Consider the following 23,011-nt stretch of genomic DNA (forward strand, 5'->3'; position numbering starts at 1 on the left):
GTTATAGATCCTTCAGCTAAAATTTACTACTTTTTGAAAGACTCTGCTCTAGGTTCTCGTGCATTTTCTTATCTTTTAAAATCCTGGGCAGCCCACAAGACCCTGCAAACTTGCAGCATTAGTTACGTAGGGCCCATGTGACTGCACCTTTGTCTGAGCATAGACGTCTTTGCTGCCTCCTGGTATGTCTTGAAAGAGGCATTTTTTTGACTCCTGGGACAGCTCTATAAAAGGGAGGTGAATAAGAGCACCAGAAATAAACCTCACAAAGTCTAGATGCTTTATGACACCAGAGTCACTGGCTGATTTGTGAGTTCTAATTACTGGTCATTATTAAATTTCTGAAGTGGTTATTTTGCCATGTCATTGATGCATTGCAACACAATAGGATTTGAATGAAACATTGTTTCTCAATTTTGAAAACTTTGAAAATAATTACAGGAGAAGATGATTTTTTTCTGTAGTTGCTGTAGATAAGTAGAAAATGGGGTTGAACGGGGCTCAGATTGAAGTTGCCACTTGAATAATCCAGCTTTTTTTCTTTTAAAGCTTCCAGGGGATAAAACAAAGAAACAAAAAAAACCCTTATCTATCATTCATTGGTGATACTTGGTTTCCAACTGTCACAACTGCGAAACCTTCATCTCTTGACAACCAGCCTTTGAATACATTACATGCTGTGGTTTTGAATCAACGGGTGTAAATGTAAAACTATGTTTCACAATCATCTATAATTTCCTCCTTCGTTTGTGATACCATTTGAACATTTGGCTGCTCCTCTTTTCATTTAAAAAAAAAAAAAAGTTTTTTAAATTGGAAGAAAATTTCAAGTAAAATTTTCATGGTCACATTAAACTCTTGCCTGTACCAGCACCTGCACCTCGGTCATTACAGTGAACATGTCTGATTTTGTATTCAGGGACACCTTTCAGTTTCATATACGTTTTTGCACTTTTTTGTAATTTTTTTTTTTTTTTTAAGTTATTATGTGCTAGAAGGCAATTCTAGGTGCAGCAGAGACCACCCTTTTGTTAGCAGAGGTCTTGTTAGTGTATTACGCGCTGTGTTTGCTCCACTGTGGTCTGGACAGAACAACCATTTGTGCTTTTTGCACATATGATCATCTTAGGAGTTATCTGTCATTACTAAGTGTAGATTGTATATTTATCCATAATTGTACTGCTTTTTTTTTTGTAGAATCCCTTTTTGTCTCATCATCACTACCATGTAATTCTGAATTTTCTATTTTATGTATCTCTAGTTCAGAGCAAATTCCTTGGCTTTAGCTCTGTGTGGTGTACTAAAAGCTTTAACATCACCAATCTCAGAAGCATACTATTACGCCTAAAAGTTTTGTCTTGCCACGAAGGCTCCTAAGCTTGTGCTTGATTTGTTTTTGAAGGTAGAAACCTAGCACAGTAAGCATTATACCTGCAAAATCACTACTGTGATTTAAATTAATAACCCACAATTTAGCTAAGTTTAAAATTTCAGTCCATCTTTTAGTTTCCAAGTGAAATGTGAACTATATAACTAATAATTTACCATAACAATTTCTTAGATGCAGAAGGAATTACTAGATACTGAACTGGATTTATACAAGAAGATGCAAGCTGGGGAGGAAGTTACTGAATTAAGACGAAAATACACAGAGCTGCAGCTGGAAGTATGTTTATCTCTGCTTTTGTAACACTTACCTTTTAATCGTACATCTTCATATAATTTTTATTAGCTTGTGTAATGTAAGGTGGGGGGTTTTTCTGGAATGCAATGTTAAATTGCATACAGATGGAGGCATTTAGCAAGAATATTTTACAATATCAGTTTCTGGATTCCTCTTACATGAAGAAATCGTAATCGTATCTTTAATTTTGAACACTAATCATTTTAAATTCTGTAACTGTTCAGATGACATCATATTTTATAGACTTGTGGGAGTAGTACTTTCTTGAGATCATGGTGTATTTTTAAATTGCTGCCTATAGATGGTGCTGTGTTTGATATAAAACACTACCTGATTGTTCTTGTATTCTTAGGTGTCAGTACCCTCTTAATATTAACCAAAATGATCAAACTGCCAAAAAGTAATATTATTATAGAATTAATTTCAGGAGAAGGTAGAGTTATAGCGTGCAAACACATTGTCCTAAGAAGTATTCAATGCATAGAACCACGTGCTTTCTGTTAAAGGACTTGTTTAAAAGAAATCAGAAGGCTATGTAAGATTTTTCAAGTGTGTCTTATTTTAATCGATTCTGAATGGTATTGAGACATATCCTGTGTTATATTACACTTTTTTGTCTATATGATTATGGAAAATCTACTTAATTACGTAATATTCTGTCTCTTTTTACTCTGAAGCAGACTGCTTTGTTGCTTAAATTCCTCTTAATGAAGTTTGGTCATGTCTTCTAGCTTTTCAGATTAACAATAATTAATAGCCCTTGGCTAACTTTTACCTTGAAATCATACTGTTAGATAGCCTATGTCAGAGAATGAAGAAGAGAGTGAGAAATTCTCTGTAGAACAGAGAATATAGAGAGACTATATAAAGCATATTGCGTATGAGTGCATATGAGCACAGTGCACATGCATATGGTAAATTGCCTCATGCTTTAAAACTGCAATTGTTATGCAGTGTTGCTAATTGTTAAAATATCTTTGTTAAGAAGCCAAGCCAATTGAATAGACATGACAAAAAGGCATGCATTAACTATATGTATTCTAAATGGTGAATAAATATTTTACAAATATGCTAAAGTTGTATTTTTAAACCATATATAATTTTAAAATTATATAAATTAACTGATCTGGAGTGTAGCAGTACTTCTATAATAATCACACAGGCTAAAGGTAGATGCTAATTGGGCATGCTAATCCTACTCCATCTCTCATTGATTCTATTTATACTTCTGCTTACAAAGAAGAATTAGCTTAGCTATTTCATAAAAATAATTTTTACTAATAAAAATTAATATTCTGAGACCTTTTAGCTAATATTGATCATAGCAGATGCATAAAAATAAAGATTATAAATAAAGCACTCCAGTATGTTTCAAAGAATAGCATGAAATATGTCCCTTTTATGATGTAGAAGGGCATCGACTTTTTTCTTTTTTTTTTAAATTTGATGCTTATTTGAATCTTCACTACCCCTGTGGGTTCTTTAGAACAGCTGTTATCCACACATTCTCTTTGTGACCTCAAATCCTACAGTTTTCACGTGTTGCTTCTGTGGCTCGTAACCTACTATTCTATTCCAGGTGGCCCTGACTTTATTGTGAGAAAATGCAAACAATATACGTGTGGATTTGCTGAAGCAACCTAATTTTTTAACTTTTCCTGTTATCATACCCTTGAAAAATGGTTAAAAAATTGGTTTCTTTTTACAAAAAGTGTAAACTATTTGTATGGTATAGCTATCTAAATAATATCATGGATGGAAAAGCCATAATAGATTGTTCTGCTCATGGATAATATTATTTGCATGTATTAGAATATTGCCATCAGTGTTTCATTTGTAAAATACTGTGTAGGATACACAGTAAAATACTTTATTTTGGTGATTTTGTTTAACATTTTGATTCCTAAGTCATACCTGTTTGGTTTAAAAGAATATTTTTACGCATAGTAAAAACTTTGAGATTAAATCGTTAAAATGGCTTTTTTGGAACTTAAAATAACTATTGCAAATTGAAAAGAAAAAAAAAAAACCTGTCAGATATTGTCATTGGCCTTATGAATTTTCTTAAAGAGAGTACTTGCCTGTTCTCTAAAAGGGAAACACAGGTATTGTGGGAATGGAAATAAGTGGCTATGTAGAGCAGAATTTTTAGAGACTACTGTGTCCTTGGGAGGTGCTCTTTAGAGTCTCTGTTTACACCTCACAATTCTGTGGTCAAAAGCCACTATACTGCTTCTGTCCTTGTTAGATTAAAAGTCCTGGCTGAGAATTAGGAGAAAAATTGAGTAGTTTGTTACCACATCAAAAAAAAATAAAATTGTTAATTAAGTGTAGAAGTTGGACTGTATTTCTAATCTCCTATGAGGAATTGTTCTCACAAATAAGGGCTCTTTTGACATCTGATTTTTCTGCCTCGTTCTTTTTTCTTCTTTCCTATCCTATTTTTGATCTGTTAATAATTTAACAGTATTAGTTATTTTTTAATGTGACTAGCAAGTTCATGTTTTGTTATTTTAAGACATGTAAGCTGATCTTTTTGAGGCTTGTTTGGGAACGCGGTTTTTTAGGAAACAGAATGTGTTTGTATTGATTTTGTCTAAATATTTAGATTATGAATTGTAATGCATCAATATGTTATGTATAAACATCTTAGGCTGCCAAACGAGGGATTCTTTCTTCAGTTCGTGGTAGAGGGGTTCATGCAAGAGGTCGGGGTGCATCACGTAGCAGAGGTAGAGGAATACGAGGCCGGGGTAGAGGCAGAGGAGTTCCTGTGCATGCAGTGGTGGATCATCGACCTAGGGCATTAGAAATCTCTGCGTTTACAGAAAGTGATAGAGAAGATCTTCTTCCTCATTTTGCGGTATGTGGTATTTTCACTTTTTTTGTTCTTTGAATGACATTCTTCAGTGATAAATGAGTTATTCTGATCAGTGACTTGTTTTCTCTGGATTCAATTTATCTGGTAATATTATTTAGAAATGAACCTATATCATGATCTTCCTGCTCATGAAAAAGAGGGTGCATCAGAAAAAGGTGAAAAAATGAGAAATTATCCTGTTGGTTCAACTGGTTATAATAGCAAACACATACCATCTACAAACAGTAGTTTGTTTTGTTTTTTAAAAGTGGGGAAAATTTGGAGTATGAAGTAGTGACATCTAATATTCAGTTTTTATATATATTCAGTAGAACAGGATATATGTAAAAATTGTGGCGAGTCTTTAGACATAAAAAGATGAAATAACTGAGGGGGTGGTGTGAACAAAGAAAGATTCAGGACTCAGCCTTCAATACTTTGTAGTCCATTTATCTCTCATAAAATATCTTAACAAGTACTTACAAAAATAGTTATTCGTGGTTCCATGTATTCATGCTGTTTTGTTGCATTATAGCTGCAATCTTTTAAATACCTTTTGCATCTGTTATGATACCAAGCTAACCTGAAAATCTTCAGTGTTTATACCTAACCTTCTGAATTTAAGAATGAAGGTGAGAACTGTGCAACTATTGGTAGACCTTGCCAGGACAGAAATTTCTGTCCCTTCATCTGTATAAGCTTGAGAATTCAAAGTTCTTCTACAATCTTTTTCTATTATGTTTATTATAAAAAATGAGTTCAAAATTTGACATAGATATCTTTTAGCGATTTTTTAATATGCAAATGTAATAAAGTGAGAATTGAACAGAAGGAAAAAAAATCTTTGTCCTCTCAAAAGCCTACATAAAAGGAAATTTGTTTTTGTGGAATGAATGCTGAAAATATCGTGGAATTGGCATAAATCATGGGTGAGTTTTTTTTCCCCTCTTCCTTTTTTTGGAATATTTAATTGCAGTGGTCCTCTCTGAAGGTAGATGTGCAAAAGCCAGTAAGTTCAGTAAATTCTATTTTAGTCACTGTACTTAATGTTTTCTGTCTGACAGTCAGTCATGCAAACAGCTTTTCAAAAAGAACAAGAGCCAACAAAAGATCTGACTGTGCTGAAAAATACAGATATTTTTTATATATATATATATTTTTTATGAGTAATGTTTCCAGTAACAGATGATACGTGTGTGTGCGTGTGTGTGCGTGTGTATATGTATATAAATTAGATGTACTAAAGGGAAGTAAACTGCTTTTTATAGAGATGAATGATAGACTGAACATTTGAGCATTAACGTTACACATTTTTGGTATAAAAACTAGGGGTTTGCAATGTTAAAATGAAATAATGCAATCCACTTGGTCAGCTATAGGACGTTTGTAAGGCCAATTTAAACAATGAGTAAAAGGCAGAAAAATACTTTTTAATTCATAGCTTTATGTTATGATTTAACTTGTCATGTGAATACTACTAAATTAAATTTTATTCGTCACGCTTCATGTTTTGCATTTCACTATGTAGTGTTGTTCTCTTACTGACTGCGAAGAACCTAAAAATCCTCTCAAGAACAAGCATCTTCCACTGTCAGAAACTTGCTGTGTGGTGTCAGTTTATGTCATAATTTTGCTCAGAATATGGCGTTTTCTTATACTTAGGTGGTTTTATTGCAGGGAGTATTAAACTGACTTAATAATCGTAATACTTTAATAATCTTAAAAAAATAACAGAAAATTTAGTGGCTTCAATGAATGTAATTGTATTGATAGTTATACTTTACTAACACTGAGAAAGTTTGTTAATTGTTTCATTTCGAAAGCTGCGGATTTGCTGTTTTTAAACTTACTCAAAATTCCGTGAAAATGCATGGAAGTATACTTCTGTTTTGCAAAGCCCTAAAGCAGCTGTTACGATATCACATCTCTGCACTTCAGCAGTGCACTCCACCTGTGCAATTATGTTGGACATTGCAGCTTCTGGTGATGGCAGCAGAAAGGTCGCAGCACAATAGAGACTATTACAGAATTAGAACAGGATCTTTAGATGCCAAAATCAGGTTGTTTGAAACGTTTGCCTCATTTTACCATGTCTAATAAATATCTTTGTGGAACACCTCTTCATAGATTGATGAAATCATCTCAGGATCCTTTCTTTTTGATCAGGAGAGAAGTACTGAAGCAGAAGAACCTCTTTACGTGTCATAATTTTACTTCATATCTTTGTATGTACAATCAGGAAACCCAGAGGTTACAGCACTTAATGTTTTAGGAATGCATGTAAAAATAATAGTATTCCTTGCAAAGACAAGTGCTCTGGTTGGCATAAAGGCTGTAAAAGGGTATGCTATTCTAATTTTATGTGATTTTTAGGGCATTCTGTTTAGGACAATGTTTGTAGGGGGGAGGACTATTTCACTAAGCTTTTTTTTTTTTCTTATTAAAAGCAATATGGTGAAATTGAAGATTGCCAGATAGATGACTCTTCTCTCCATGCTGTGATTACCTTTAAGACAAGAGCAGAAGCTGAAGCTGTGAGTATAGTCTTTACTAAAAAAAATATTTTTACATAATTATAAATTCAGTCAAATATAGTAATTTGATATAATTGCAAAATAATTGAATGCTTCTGAGTATTTTCAAACAGGTCTAACACAAAGGTTTGCTTATAGATTAAACAGTGTAAAACAAATTTGTCAAACCAGGATATTGCTGAAATTCTTAGTAAATGAGGATGTTTATAACAAAGCAGTCAAGTACAGGATGTGAGAGAGAAATAAAGAAGAATATTTAGGAATTCATGGCTGGATATCTTATTATATATTTAATTGCTAGTTGTTTTCACCTGAAGACTTCATACCTCACTGTCTTCCTCAAGTTTTAACTGACATCCTATGGAGTGATCTTGTATATTGTTTGAGATGAATCAGAGTTACTTTGCTTGAAGACCTATGATAGTATATATGTAAATTCACATGATGGGATTTTCCTTTTTTAGCATATTTCTTAAAAGTTTAGGAAATCACAGAAGGAACTTTTAGAGACTAAAATGAAGTAGGTGGTGGGTAGGTCAAGAGTTGAAGTGTGTTGCAATTCAGCATCCTTACGTATAGGTCATTGGGACTTTTTAGTTTGTGTATATATATTATATATACATTATATAAAAATGGATATATGTAATATATATAGGTGTATAGAAATTTTATACAGACACATACACCTCCCTCCCCGCCCCCACATACTTGGCCAAGTGGGACAACTGCCTTATTCAGTCTGTAGTCCAGGCAGTATATTAACCTAGGCATACTTATTCTGCAAATGATTCTGTTTTCTCTGAAATTCTTGTAAGGAGTATCCTGAAAGTAACTGGAACTGCAGAAGGGAGCGGAGCGGGGAATCGTGGTTGTGGTATGGTTGTATAGAAAGATTTCATTTTAAGTTTATATTTTCCACAAAGTTGATCACGTGGAAGTTGCTCAAAAAGAACTTTCATATCTGGCCAGACTTTTCTCTTTTTGTATGCTTCATCTTGAGAGACCAAGGACCTGATTTACAGAAATAACAATATTTACAATGCTGTTTAAGTCAATGGGAGCTGTAGTTTGAATGTTTACAGCATCAGAAGAATGGTTACATATTTTGAAAAATAATTTGAGGCATCTCCCAAAGATGAACTAAAGAAACAATAAAAACACTATTTGTGAAACTCCTAGATGCAATAATGATGAGCACTAACTAAACTGAGATTGTAATTATTCTGTAAAAAATGAAATTTAATTAGTGGTGCATAGTATGCATAGGTTCTCACTGAATGATGAAGGGAAAAAAGCAATATTGTACAACTGTCTATGGAAGGAATGCGATTTGGCAGTGAACAGCGTGAGTTCTGTGGAGAATGAGAAATAATCTGATCACAAGTGAAAACAGTTATAATTAATGTATACACAAGTAGACTGAATTAAGGTTGAAATTTTAATTTTGGCGCTTCCTAACTTTGGATACTAGGTTTTGCAGCTTCATAGTGGTTGCTTACATAATAAATATATTAGAAGTTAAGAGGAACTTATTTACACTGCCTCTTAAGAAACTAGGAGACCTGGAACAGTAATTTATCATTATGGATCATCCAAAGAAGGTGTTTACTGCTGCTAGACAGAGTATGATTCACAACAATTGACTGAATATTTGCTATGAACAGAATTTCTTTTGGGATAACTTTTTCAGCAAAGTACAGTTTTTACTGTTGCACCTTTTTTTTGTTTTTAATAAATTGGTATGGAGAATCACTTCAGATCAGCGCTACAGAGCTGAATTTATTTACTCAATAAAGCAGGGAACAGGAGTACTTTGCAAGTAAATGTGGAAGCCTAGAGATGGGAATCAGCTGAAAAAGAGACGGGTTAATGCAGGCCGTGCAGACAGATACTGGTGGGGGAAAAGGAGAAAAGCGTTTGGAGGAGAAGGGGAAGTCAACTTTGTGTGCGTTTTCTTTTCGTGCGTATCACTCCATATGAACAACAGTATGTTTTTCTTCAGTCGTTCTCAAATTGAAGAGGGGGAGTTGCCAAGCTGTATTCAAGGAGAAGTTTTGAATACACGCTTTAGAAAGAGGTTTGAGCTGGATCGAAATTCATGATCAGTGTGTGATGTGTTCACCTTCCGATTAAAGACAGTGTTACGACTTTTCATTTTCATATGAGTTTATGCCTAATTGCACTCATCGTTTTCAGGTTAAAATTTTGTGAAAAATGTGCTTGATTAAATACAGTAAACTTCTATATTTTCCCTAGGATGTTTTAATATATTAAATATATTAGACTGGAAGTTATGTGTTCCTAGTAAAGCAGATCTTAAGACTGTTAATTAGTGCAGTTACAGAAGTAGGATGTAATCATCAAAAACTGCTGAGGCTGATTGTGAAGTAAATGTAGCTAATATTTTGCCTTCTTAAATGAAAAAAGGCTTAAGCTTTATGGCCATATGTGTTTTAGCCTGGAAGGAAGAGGAGGATTCCCTACTGTAAAATGTTACACTTTTACGTAGTAGTAATTTCTTCCAAAGATTACAAGTTGTCTCTAGACCTAAATGTCACTCACAAGTACTTCTAGTTGTGTGACATTGTGATGAGACCATGGACAAAAAGCTCCTGAGCTGCATTTTAATAGGCATAGAATCTTTTAAATTTATCATAAATTTATATGTACAGATTTAAAATTTATACCTGGGGACTTTAATATCACACAATTCATGTTCAGATGTCATTGAACATGTAATTGTTTCTACATTTCACATTATGCTGTACTTTCAGATTGTACTATAAATCTTTTGTGACTGTGACGGTTATTTCGGAACGTTGCTAACGCTGATTTATGCTAGTTCATGTTACTTTAATTTGAACATACTATTTCCAAAGCAGCCACTTAATGCATCTGGTACTTAAAGGCATGAATATCCCATAAGTTAAGAAATTTTACGTTTCAATTACAAAGCTTTACAGGAAGTGGAACGTTTTCCAGTAGATTAAGTTGTAATCACAAAGTGTTTATATATTTCATATATATGAAAATAAAAAATCATTTGTATTTGTGGGTTTCTTTATTTGTTCCGGTAAGTAGTGCATTAACTGTTTTTTCATCTTTTGTGTCAGCCGTTGAAAGGTGAAGAACCCACAAAGGCAATATTAAAAAGCAAGATGATGTTAGGTTCAGTATGCTATCCATGTCACCAAATGGTTTATGATTTTCATAGCTTATTTTCTTATGGTCATATTTTGGTCCTTTTCCTGAAAGAATATGTGAATTCTAAGTGTAGTTAATAAATCTGTTCAAATCTAACCTATTAAAAGTAGTTCAAAAACAGCTTATGTACTAAAAGTCAGATTTTCTTCAAAAAAAAGCTAGATTATTGGTTTATTTCTGGCATTGAAACATTACTGAAAATTATATTCCTCCTTCAAAGAGACATTAAACTAAAGTATTTAAATTAATTTTAGGCTGCAATTCATGGATCTCGCTTCAAAGGGCAAGAGTTAAAGTTGGCATGGAACAAACCAGCTGCTAACATGTCAGCTGTTGAAACAGAAGAAGCTGAACCTGATGAAGAAGAAGTAAGCTTGTTTTCTTTTGTTGTTGTTGTTTCTCTTTTTTATTATTTAAGGTGAAATAATGTCAGTCAGTCTTTTTTACTTTTCTGAAAATAATCTATGGATTCATGCTTCTGTTCCCGAGTTTGACTCTCATCTTTTGATATCAGTAAATGGATTTATCTGAATATATTTCTTGTTTTCTCGGCTATTGACAGTCCATATATTTTACTTTTCTTTGCAGGAACACACAACAAAAAGATTCTAGCTGGTATATTTAGAAAATTGGAGGCGTGGGTGTGAACTTGCCTGAAAAATTTGAAGGTTATATCCAAAACTGGTTATTTATCCAATCTACTTTAGGACCTAATTTCTTAGAAGACTGAAGTTCAAATCTAATTTTCCTTTGTAGCTAGATGGAAATATCTTGGGGGATACAAATGAAGGAATAATTTTAGAGCGTTTGCTAACACTGAGACAGCTAAAGTACCCCTACTGAGTAGCAGTGTTCATCCTAGTACATGAAGGACTCAAAGTGGATTCAGCACAGATTCAAAAAATAAATAAATAAGTAAATAAATAAATCATTGCTTTGTGGTCTTGGACTGAAAGATGCTAAGGCTTTGACCAAATAGCTTTACTGGATTAATCTACAAATAATGAGGAAAGATCTCATGATGCGTTTAGCTCGTTATGCTCAAAATACCTATAGTTGTGAACTGTGGGAAGAAAAATGCCACTTGGGGAAAAAGTCAAGCGATTTTCATTTTAATTGATTTACTGTGAGTTAACTGTATCTATGTGATAGCCGTAGACTAGCTGAAGTAATAGAAGTACACCTTGACTGACTTTGATAATATTTTGCCTGTGTGTTTGCTCTATGATTTTGGCATACCTACCAAAGAAGCTGCTTCACGAGATTCAGTTTTGATGAGACCAAATTCCGTTAGTCTTTTTTCAGTTTGTAGTGTTCAATTTTTATTCTGCTTTTCCAAAGAAAGCCAAATTGTCCATCTACTTTGCCTGTAAATAGGCTATTATCTTTTTAGCAAATCCAACAAAGGCAGATGCAATAAATACCCCCTTCACTGCATATTCACCATAGGCATTTGTGCATGCTAACTTACTAAAAGCACCTTCCCTTATATATACAAGCCTCAAATGTTGTCACGTAGTAGTAAGATACGAGTGAGCAAGAGGCTCTTTTGGGGAATCTGTAGAGGATCTTAAGTATTTTGTCACTTTTCTTCAGGGATATATTGCTTCTGAAGATCGACTGCAATGTTTGTTACTGTAAGGAGTCTGCTTTATTGAGAAGTCTCACTGAGAATTTGCTTCACTGAGACATCTCTATTTAACTTAAGGAAGGAAGGGGCATGCAAGGGTATGCAAACACTTCAGCAGAAAAGAAAGGAAAGTACAAATTGATTGGTAGGTGAGATACTGTGAGATTTATCTTTTAACTCCACCTGGAGATATTGACCATAAGGGAACTTCTTGGTTGTAGTAGGAAGCAGGGGAAGGGGAAGAAGATATGCTGTATGCACTGGCTGCCCTGGAAAAGGGTGGAGATAGATTTGCACGTTCTTGAAAACACCTGAGGCCTTAGATTCCTGACAACTCTTGTCTGTTGAAAAGTGGTTGTGGTAGAGGTATACATCTATTTCAGATAATGTTCTTCCTCCTCAACAAGAATCAAGTATGGGAAGAAAACACAGAGAAAAGACTTGCCTGAGACTATTTTTTGTAACTTGTGAGTTGTTGGACCCATCTAACACTTTCTGTAATTTCATGGTTTGGGTGTTGATCTTTACTGTAGATCTTTGTTTATTATCTGGTGATCTTTTTTCTAATACTTTTCTTGAGACCTAATTTTGTTTTTTAGTTTAACTGTTTTCATCTCTCTCTCAGGATTTTTTCTTCATTAGCCCTTGAGTAATGACTTTTATGGAAAACGTGTGAGAGTTGATCTTGGATCAAAACCCTAGATGTTCACTTCCTTTGTGTGCTCACAGAAATCTTTGTAATACTGAATTGTCTGATATAACAATACCATTTTACCTATATTTCTGTCAGCAGTGTTCCTGGATTCTTGGGCCAGTGATTACAGATTTCTTATTTAACATGATTGATATATCTAAGTACTTACCTCAGACCCTTCCCCATTTTCATAACAGAGCAGGTATTTGTCACTCAAAGATGAACTTGTTTCGCTTAACAGGGTTTGAATTTTCTCCAACTGAATTAGTCAGCCTAACCTTCACCAAATTTCTATACGTAATTGCTTTTTACGTACTGATTCCTGAGAAACTTTGCACTTCTTTCTCCTTGGGTAAACTTTACATTGCTTCTAGCACTTGGTTAAAAGTATAATGTTATGGTCCTGGATGGACCAGTTCAAGAACATCAAGTTCATTTACTGAAGCTCAACCAGTTGCATCAAAGAAATTATACAGTCTTATTGTTTAAAATTTTTACTTCCGTAGGATTAGATCAGAGTGTTTTTTCCTATAGTCAGTGGCCTGAATTTCAATCATGCATTCTTTAAATGTGTAAAATGACATGAGTTTCTGTGGACTTGCAATTCATCATGCTAGTTATATAACTTTGTTTTACAGCAGCTGTTATACACACATCTGAAAAAGCTTTCCTTCTTTTTTTGCATGTCTAAATTCTGCCATTTGAGTTCACCTAAGGAATAGTAAGGTAAAGAGGGTTAGCAGGCTAAAGACCTGAGTGAAACTAAGAAATACCTTAACGTTAAAGAAAAGAAGCTAGATCATTCAGCAGAGGGACGTTCTCAAACAAGGGCTGCTAGCCTGTTTATGAAAATTTGAAGCAAATCTTTTTTAGACTTGGATGCTGCAGAGTCTAAACTGCAACTCAGAAAATCCCTGGTGAGCAGTCGCCTAATTAGGAAAGCACCTAAACTTGCCGCATGTCTTACTTGCTATTCCTGGGTGTCTAGCAAGAGAGTTGACTGTACTGAATCAACAGCAAATGCCTGGGAAAAAGAGTTTAGGAGACCAAATTTCTAGAGATACTCTTCTCATCATAAGTAGTTTGCCGTTCAAGGACCTCTTGAGTCAAAGGTGGTGCCTGTAGTTGAAAGCCTATTATAGATACCTATTCCATGAATTTGTTGGGCGGCTTTGGAACTTGAATGAACTTAGCATCTGCAATGTCCTATGGCAAGGAATGCTACCGTTTAACTGTGCATACCAAGTATAATTATATTGGACTTGCCACTTGTGTGTTTAATTTTGATACTCTCTTGCTCTTGTATCAAAAAAAACCTCAATAATCATTCCCTCTTCACCTTAGCTCTAAGACATTTAATATTTTATAGACTTCTGTCATACTTCCCCCAAGCTACTTTTTTTCCAGGCCAGAGAATCCTGTTCTATTTAGTTGTTTCTGTATAGGGTGGTGGTTCCATGCTTGTGATCATCCTCGATGCCCCCTTTTCTTGTGCACCTTCAAGTTCTGCATTGTGCACTAGCCCAGAACTCCTTTTTGATACTGCTGAGTGGTTCCTTGCCCCTTATGTTTTAATCTTCTGGACACATAGACACATGGGGAGGAGACTAGATCTTCAGAAAGCTGTTACGTATTAGGTTGGCCCACAGCATCCCTGGCGTACATTGGTAGAATCAGACAACACGTAAGCAGAGCTGCTTTTTAAAATAAACTTATCATAAGCAAAAGTAAAGAAGATAGTAGTTTCTCCATCTTGCAAAACAGCCTACTGGAAAGAGGGAAGGCTTAGTTATAGGCTTTTGTCATCCTAGAGCCTCACATTTCTCTGGAAGGTTCCCAAGCGTCACTCCTCAGGCTTCCTCCTGTGAAGCGTGAAAATTCTGTACTAAAGGTTGCATTTCATGGGACAGGAGGAACAAGCAAGGAAGAGCATAACTGTAACCTAGTACTTGGGAGACTTTGCTAGGAAGCAAATCTTGGTGTCCTTTTGTTGTAGTTAATGCAGAAACTGCTGCAAAATATGTAATCTTTAAAAAGTTCTGAGACAGAGAATAGTTCATATATACACCCCTGTGTTTATATTTAGGCAAAAATAGAAACATGACTTCCTGTTCATATATTTTTTTTTCAATTTTGCCTTTTTGAAGCCCATAACTCTTGACCTGCACTGTTAGTGAGCCAAAACTGTATGTGTAGTCTATTTACATGCTTTATTGTTGCTGAAAGCCAGTATAGAAATTCAAAATCTGTTAATGTATTTTGTCTAGATTCTGCAAAGTTCCTTTTTCCCCAATGTTCTGAATCTTTATAATATCAGTTTTAAGCTTGATTAAGCTGTCAAAATCGAAATCACTCTGAGTGAAACTGTGTGGTATTGAGACACAGGTAGATTAAGCTCTTTGTGGTGAAAAGAGGCAAAGTTGTTACAAACATGGGAAAGCTAATATTAATTTTCAGTTTAGCATCTTAAGATTCCTGCAACATAACAGCTTGGGTGTGGATGGTATACTGAAGAATCAGAAAGGTACATATCTCCTGGTCATTTTGAAGTCTGCTTAAAAACAAAACCGAAATACATTTGCCAACTGTTTAAAAAAGTATATATATTTTTAAAATTATGTATATTTTTGCATATATATATATATATATGGATGCACACTGTACTTTTTTGAAAGTATCACTGTTCACATTTTTAAAAATGAATACATATTTTCTTTATTAAATCCTCATGAATGAGAAGTTTCTGTGTTGCCTTTTCATCTTTTAACATATTCTAACTTAACATAGAGACTACCACATTTTTCTCTTGAAGTTTCAGGAGGAATCTTTGGTGGATGACTCACTGCTTCAAGATGATGATGAAGAGGAGGAGGATAATGAATCTCGTTCATGGAGAAGATGATTCAACTGATCACTGACAATGCTAGAACTGCACCTGCATTGCATTAGTATTACCTAATGTACTTCTGCATCTTTGTAATAAGAAGGGTCTTGGTAAATGTGGCGAAGTTGGATTCGGATGTAGACTAAAAAGCAGCTGATCGGTTATATGTTTTGAGAGATTGATGTTTGAGTTACATTTCAGTAAATGATTGCTAAAGACATCATACTAGGAACATATGCAATGTTTTTATTACATAGTTCTACAGAAAGTTACAGAATTCTTTGGGTTCTTTGTAATTTACCGAATTGGTCAAACACAAATGGCCAAAAGTTGTTATAACATAGATAATTTTTGTTTTATTCCAGATACGGAATGAAAATTTGCATTTAAAATCTTTGTGAATGTTTTCAGAAATGAATAGATAACAGTACTAAACCGAAGTCTCTAAAGTTATGTATTCATAATATTGCATAGTAGTATGCTTAGGCTTTACTATGTACTAGCCTTTTGTTGGATTTGTGTACGTATTTTACCTATGGGTTTTAATGATAAAGTGTATGACTGCTTTGCATATAAGTCCTTATGACTTTAAGGTGTTAAAAAAAATAAAGAAATGGAATGGTCTTCAGAAAAAAAAAAAAGAAAAAAGAAAAAAAAAAGCAATAACCAAAAAAGCTAAGGCAATGGTCCTTCATAATGAAAAAAGAAAAAAGAAAAAAAAGAAAAAAGAAAAAAGACCATTCCAAATGGCAACCCCCACCCCCATGTTCACAAAAGGAGCTCTAATCACTATCTCTTACATTAACGTAGCATTGACTATATAAAAATAATAAAACTTGAAATAGAGAAGTTCTCTTTCAATTACACACAAGTGTACTTTGCTGTATAAACGCTTTTGCATGTCTTCTGAATTTGAAAACTGATTTCAGTCAAACTCCAAATAGAATGTTTCTACAATAAGTAATTTATTCTGTATACCTACACTGTGCAGCTGTAGAAGAAAGCTTGATCCCACAATGATGTATGCACTACTGAAACGTAGTCTAAAAATACCTTAAGAGAAGTGGAATATTTGGTAGGTATTAATCTAAAAACTTTAAGCCTACACACACTAATGTATCGTTTTTATCCTGTGATCACCTTTTTCCATTTCAAAATCAGTATTTGGCAGATACTTCATGCTATATCATATATATTCATTATTGTTTAATGTACACATGTGAAATACTAGTAGAGTTCTGACTCCACAGTTACTTGCTTGGCGCTTTCTAAGAGGACATTGTTACGTGAGGCCTGAAGTTTGACTTTTGCTTAAGGAGGGACACTCTAGTCCTTTGCAGTAAAGGAGCTCTCTCATCTCAAAGAACTTGTTTCTCTTTCCCGTAAGCGGCATTCTGTGGCTGCGTTTTTAGAAGAAAGGCCGCATTTGGTATTAGAGTTTCTGTTTTTTCCATCAACTCATTAATGAGTACAAACTTATTTCCTTTAAAAAAAAAAATGATTTTTTTTTTTTTACTTTTTTAGTTCCAAAACAGGAATGGTGGGAAGTAGAAGTAGTGTTATCCTAGAGATAGGAATTCCCCCCGTAAGCTTTGTCTTTGCTTTGTCTTTGTCTGTGCTTTTTAGTTGTTTAAGGGTTTTTTGAGGCCTGGATCCTGTTTTGTTTTGTTTTTTATGTCCCTGTGTATATGCATATCTTGTGGCAAATTATGCACTTAAATTTTTTTGTGTAAGTTTCACATTGAAATTTCACAATTGACTGCCATGCTTGTTACAGTAAGTTCTAAATCTTGCCATAAGGAGTTGTATTTGGGAAAATGATTTCCTTTTACACTGAATTTCAGGCAAAATAAAATATTTTAAGAACCCTTTTATCCAGGGCTCTGAATGAGCTGTTCTAGTTCCCTGAATTAAATACAAGATTTCCTACTTTTCCTTTTTAATAATTTAGTACATATGAAGGATGCCAGATTGACAGTCCAGGAGGTGGAAGTTTTTTGTGTGTTATCTTTCAGAACAGGTACAGCACGGGAAAGAACTATGCATGCTGCTGTAAGGTTGTTATATAGCATGCTTTGCTGATCAAACCTGCCTCTTGATTGACTATCAGCTGTAATCCAAGCTAATGATAAGTATTTGTGTGTAATGATTTATTTAATATTTCCTTACTTCAGAGATTTCACACTTTAAAATGGTCGTTCCCCTTTTGTGTGCTTTTTTTGAGTTCAAACTGGTAACTCATCCATGCAAGACTCGTTTCTTAATAGCTGTCTGAATCCTGGTCTACTTGTAAGGGGAATAAATCCTTTAAAATTCTTTTCCACACCCAAACCTCCACCAAAAAAAAGGGAAGGAGTTCCTGCTCATGTTTATTTTGTCCCCTATTGTTTTCTTACATCACTTTGAATTATTGAAAACCACCAGGATCAGAATGGTTTTGTTTACTGTCACTTTAAGAAACAAACGCAGATGTTCAGTTTTCAATCAAAAACAATCTGTGATCGGATACTATTCCTTTCCCTGTTGCAGTCTAAATTGATTCTCTGTGTATTTCTGTCCTTACGAAATGACTTGATTTGAATTTTTTTTTGGCGTGCTCTGTCCTTGTGTTCTTTACCTAGCTGTGTTATCCATTGTTTGCTACTACCTTAACCATCTCTGTTGTTTCAGTTCAGTCAGAGCCTTATTAAGATAACCTTCAATGAAATCTCTTGTCATCTGGAGCAGAGTCCTCCCCTGCCTGAACCAACAAACCAAGCATCCTGCTGTTCTTCATTCCTTTCTTAGTTGTTTCCTCTGAATGCATTCCTCAAGTACGTCACGACTATGATTAGCTAAATCATTCTATTTTTTTTAAACAGTTCTGCAAATGGATTTTGATGGTCTCAAATGCTAAGAGTGGGTTATCTTGTTTTTAATCCAGAAAATTTTTCCAGATTTCTATGGGGAAAAAAAAGTAAACGTTTAAGAAGGTATTTTCCTTTCTAGGTAGGTGATTAAGGACTTGAATAAGATAGGATCTGATATGTAGTGCAGTGCCAATATTGTAGTAAACTACTTTGGCTAAGCTACAGAAAATGTTAAATAATGGAAGTCGGTAATTGTGACTGTGTCACAGTCTGTTTACAAAACTGAAATAATTTATTCTTCATCTTGCACAGAGTTTTGTGTAATAAAGATGTTTGAGTCAAAATGTTTCCTACTAGTAGAAAAACAGACACTTGACAAATGTATATGTTGATACATGCATGTTGTTTACAAATATTGTAGTGTGCTTGTCACAGAGTTGCCTAAATACTGTGTTTTGCTAAAATTTATTTTCAATTTTTATCTTAGTATGTCTTGGCATGGTTTTTTTTTTCATTCTGAACCACATTTTGGATCTGTAGATGTCAAAAATGCCTATAACAAAAATAGAGGCTTTGCTGATTTCAGTATTTTATTTTAATTCTCTTTAGACCTAATTGTATCATTAATGAGAGAGATTTCAAGAACATCCTGTGCAAGCAATTTCTTTCTTTTTTCTTAATGGACCATTAATTTTAAATTCCTTCTGAATGTACTATTGTTAAAATTATTTGAGTGCTGAGACTTTTTACTTTGTCCAGCTGAGTGAAGATTTCTTTTTTTCTTCTTCTTACAGTAAGCTTGTAATGCTGAGACCAGTTGATGTCTTTGAAAATCATCTCATCTGACCGTATGGTATTTTAGAATGTTTTTGACAATTTTGATGAATTCTTGAATTCCAGATCCTACCTACTTTGTTAGTAGTACAACAGACTAATTGAGTTTCTTACTTTTTCTCTGAGACTAGAAAAGACTGGAAAATTACATTCAGCAAGTCCGTCTGTGCTAGCTGATGAACGGGATTTTAACATTTCCCACCTGGCAACTGGAGGAAAAAAAAGATTGTGGGGCGCTTGTTCAAGATTCACTTTTCTGAGAAACATCTGCAGTAGACCTGCTGCTTGTTTATTTTGGTCTTTTGGATTCAGAGAGAGTAAAATCTTCCTTTAAGTTAGCAGTACCCACTCAATTAATTTATTAAAGCATTTTTTTAAACTGTAGGTGTACAGCATCTTACTTTTCTATGTTGCAATTTCACATAAGATTTTGAACAGCAATTTTGATGGTAAATATTTTCTTTATAAAGCAGGTCTTTTTATATCATCTAGCATATTTTTTTAACATTTATTTATTTATTTAAAGTTCCTCCTAACAAGCTATAGAAATTAGGTGTAATTTTATTTACAGGCCTCAAAACTTGAACAGCTCAGGTGACCTTTTCTCAGTTAACAAAGAATGACTTTTGCTTCCTAGGCTTAGCGTTCTTTAAACTGTAAAGGTAAAAAGAAACACTAACTTCTCCAAAATGTTTTCCTGATGACCTGCAACTACATAGAAGATTTCTATGCTCTAAGGCATACTAAGCTGCTTCTCCATTCAATAATGTGCTCTCTAGGGAAATGAGAGAAGTTTCTTAGTTTTTAAAGGTCATAATGTATTCTCCATCTTACAAAAAGTTTTGTGTAATAAAGATGTTTGAATCAAAATGTTTCCTTCAAGTAGAGAAAACAAAGACTTGACAAATATCTGTGTTGGTCTATGCATGTAAAAATCCATATCCCTGTGCCAAAATCATTTGCGTGTTGCTAATGCATATGTGGTGTATGGTGTAGGTGATTCTACAAAAGCACAAAAATGCCTTTACTGTACAAGAACTCTCATTTTCCAGAACTCCTCTCCTCTGCAGGAGTCTGTTGCACAAAAGCTGTGAAAAGTGTCCTTTCCATTAAAGCAACTTGTTTTAAAAATGAAGAAATGTTCTTTCTTACATTTGCAAACTGTCCTTTCTCTGCTTAAAAAAGGCAGTTCTGAGTTTGTGGGATTTTAAGATCAGATGAAGCCCTGTATTTTCTTTTTTGAATGCTAGAGGGCACTATGGTTACACAAGTGAAACTGACTGTAACTGGAAGTAATTCGCTCCCATTTCAACACTTCTGTGATATTTTCCCCTGTTTCAGTTCATACTAATATTTGCATTTCTTGCAGAAACCTGTATACATCTCTACTATGTCAGCAGAAATTCTGTGTTTTGTGAGCTGATACAAGTTATCTCTCTTTGGAATTAGCTACCAATGATAAAACATGACTGCAAGTGTTTAAGTCTGGATAAAATAGAAGAACGTTTCTGTGTTTGTTGCAAGAGACATATCCATCTCCTTTTCAGCTCTGGGAGTTGAATCACTTTCTCATAGATTACAGCTGAAGTAACAGAAAACTTTGGGCAGCTGCATCCTGTTCGTCAAAGCTTTTTGTAAAAATCAGTCTTTTAAAGATGTTTCTACTCTAGAATAGCGTATATGTAGTGAACAGAAAACTAATTCTCATCTGGAAAGTGTATGTGGCAGAGAACGCTCTGCTCTTTTATAAACTACAAAAGAAATCACTAGTCTACCATGATGTGAATTTTACACTGTAGCTAGTTATCTTTCTTTTATGGTAGACTCATGTTAAATATGTCAAAGAATTAGTTACTGTAGCTGCACCAACTGGTGCTGTGTAACTACGTGAAATAGTTTTTCAACCTCAGTATGAAATACTTGTTCACAGTGATTCTTCTGATAGTATTATATTATCTGTAACTGTACTACCTGAATGGATCCAAAAGCTACTTGTAATCCATGAATCTTTACACTTGGAATTCTAAATATGCAGCATCCAAAGAAACAAATCCTTTTTAGGCCACCAACACAAAGGATGTGTATTTGAGTCATCCTATGTTGTTTTCTTACCTCTTTTAGCTGAGTGTAATATCAGAAAGTGCTGAGATATTAATTTTGCTGTGCTTCTCTTGATCCACAAATTCAATTATGTGGAGATTATTATACATTTTTCTTTTTAATCATCATCTGTGGATAGTTTTCCAGGGCAAGTCTAAAAAGTTAGTAACTTTGGATTCACTTCAAAATGGAAACCTTGCTATACGAACTGGACTGCGGGAGAAAAATTCCTGAAAATTATTATTGGAAAAAATCCTTTAGTTTTGTTTATTACAGTCATCTAACTGTATCCAGATCTGATAGATGCTTAGCATTTTCCAACTGCTGTTCTTAGGAAGGTATTAGATAACATTTAAAATAATATTTCTTTATATGCTATTTCTACCCTTTTGATAGCAAATCAAAGATAATATACTATGTTCATACTTATTTTGATACAATTTTTGATGGTATTTTCCATTTTCATTCTCCATGGAGAATATTTTACCTTAGAGAAATGATAGGATACTATTTATTTGTTTACACAGTTCTACAGTCTTAACCTTTCTCATTGCTACTGTTATTTTCAACCCACCCCCAAAAAACCCTTTTTTTCATATACAAGGCAAGAAAGTTTTGTCAAGAGCACAAAATTAGAAGTAACCGAGTAAGCTGCAAATGAGCAAGCTCAGGGAACTGCTGCAGTATAGAACTGCACAGTATAGATAGGCAAAAAGGTGGAATTTCCATAGCTCAGTAATTGGAATTGTGACCATCTTCCAAATTAATTTTTTGCAGTGAAGGGAAATATTATCTGGTCATTGCTGACAGCTTTGCTTCCATGCATTTTTCCAGTAATTGGTTTGGATATGGAGCCTTAACTGCTTATCTACTAAAACTCCTTCAAAATCAGTTCATCTTTTTATATACAGAGCAGAAAACTTGTTTTGCTGCTATATCCAGGAATGTGTATTCAGTATGTTTCAGAAAAAAATCTGTCTACTTTTAGAATGCTAAGTGAATAACTGGTGAATATTTGTTTCCAGTATTCAAGGATCTGAGCACTGGGGCTCCTGCAAGCTACTTCTGTTGCTGTTTTTGCTATGCTAGAATTTTATCTGTCATTATGCAAAACTAGCTGCTGGACGCCAAGAAAGGCATTTTCTCATTTTAAAGTTTGGATTTTTTTCTTTTGTTCTCAGAACCAACATCCTGTACATTGTATATTTAGATGAGTAACTGTGATGTAGTCAAATGTAAGCATGGGAGTATTCTGTTACTGAAAAATGTGAGATTAAAGAGCTAAGAGCAATAGAAGTACCTCTGTCTTTTATGGTGGAAGGAGCTGAGAGTTGAGCCTTGTGCTGCTAGCAGACTTATTTCCTGACCTGAATTACAAAATAACTTTTGCTTAAGAATCATGTAAGGATATTGGCAGAATAACGGAATGAAACTGAACTTTTTTTTCTGACAGTATATAATGAAAAACTATGGAGCCATTACGGTTTGTTAACTTGTAAGGTTAATATTGTCTGTATTTGCAAGTTTGTATTGATGAATGACCGACAATATTATTTGTATCCCTTCACTAATACATATTTTGGTAATTTTAATATTAAAAGTTTTTTAAATGTATTAATGTTTCTTCTTTTTTATATTGAATATCTCTAAGCATCTTTTAAAGTGATTCTGTGTAAGTGCTGTTTCTTTTCAATCCTCGTTTCTTGTAATGTATCCTGTTTCAAAATTGTAATGTTTT

At 34.1% G+C, this 23,011-nt stretch overlaps 1 protein-coding gene across 9 annotated transcripts in view; it reads left to right on the top strand.

Moving 5' to 3' along the window:
* The window catches only part of RBM26 (RNA binding motif protein 26), a 64,527-nt gene extending 41,892 nt beyond the window's left edge, over positions 1–22,635 (top strand). For 4 of the 9 annotated variants that reach the window (XR_011138221.1, XR_011138260.1, XR_011138272.1 and 1 more), the window contains 6 exons: positions 1,562–1,666; positions 4,338–4,547; positions 6,992–7,078; positions 10,537–10,650; positions 15,419–18,303; positions 19,134–22,635. Coding sequence is in view for 1 of the 9 variants with exons in the window: in XM_068929293.1 (XP_068785394.1) it covers positions 1,562–1,666; positions 4,338–4,547; positions 6,992–7,078; positions 10,537–10,650; positions 15,419–15,508 (606 nt within the window). In the remaining 8 variants the exon portion in view is untranslated. Of the gene's footprint in view, positions 1–1,561; positions 1,667–4,337; positions 4,548–6,991; positions 7,079–10,536; positions 10,651–15,418 lie in introns of all 9 variants that reach the window. The other 5 variants (XR_011138242.1, XR_011138254.1, XR_011138236.1 and 2 more) reach the window with 5 other exon arrangements.
* Positions 22,636–23,011: the final 376 nt, after the last annotated feature.

This window comes from Struthio camelus, chromosome 1 (genome assembly GCF_040807025.1).
Source record: "Struthio camelus isolate bStrCam1 chromosome 1, bStrCam1.hap1, whole genome shotgun sequence".
Classification (NCBI taxonomy): domain Eukaryota; kingdom Metazoa; phylum Chordata; class Aves; order Struthioniformes; family Struthionidae; genus Struthio; species Struthio camelus.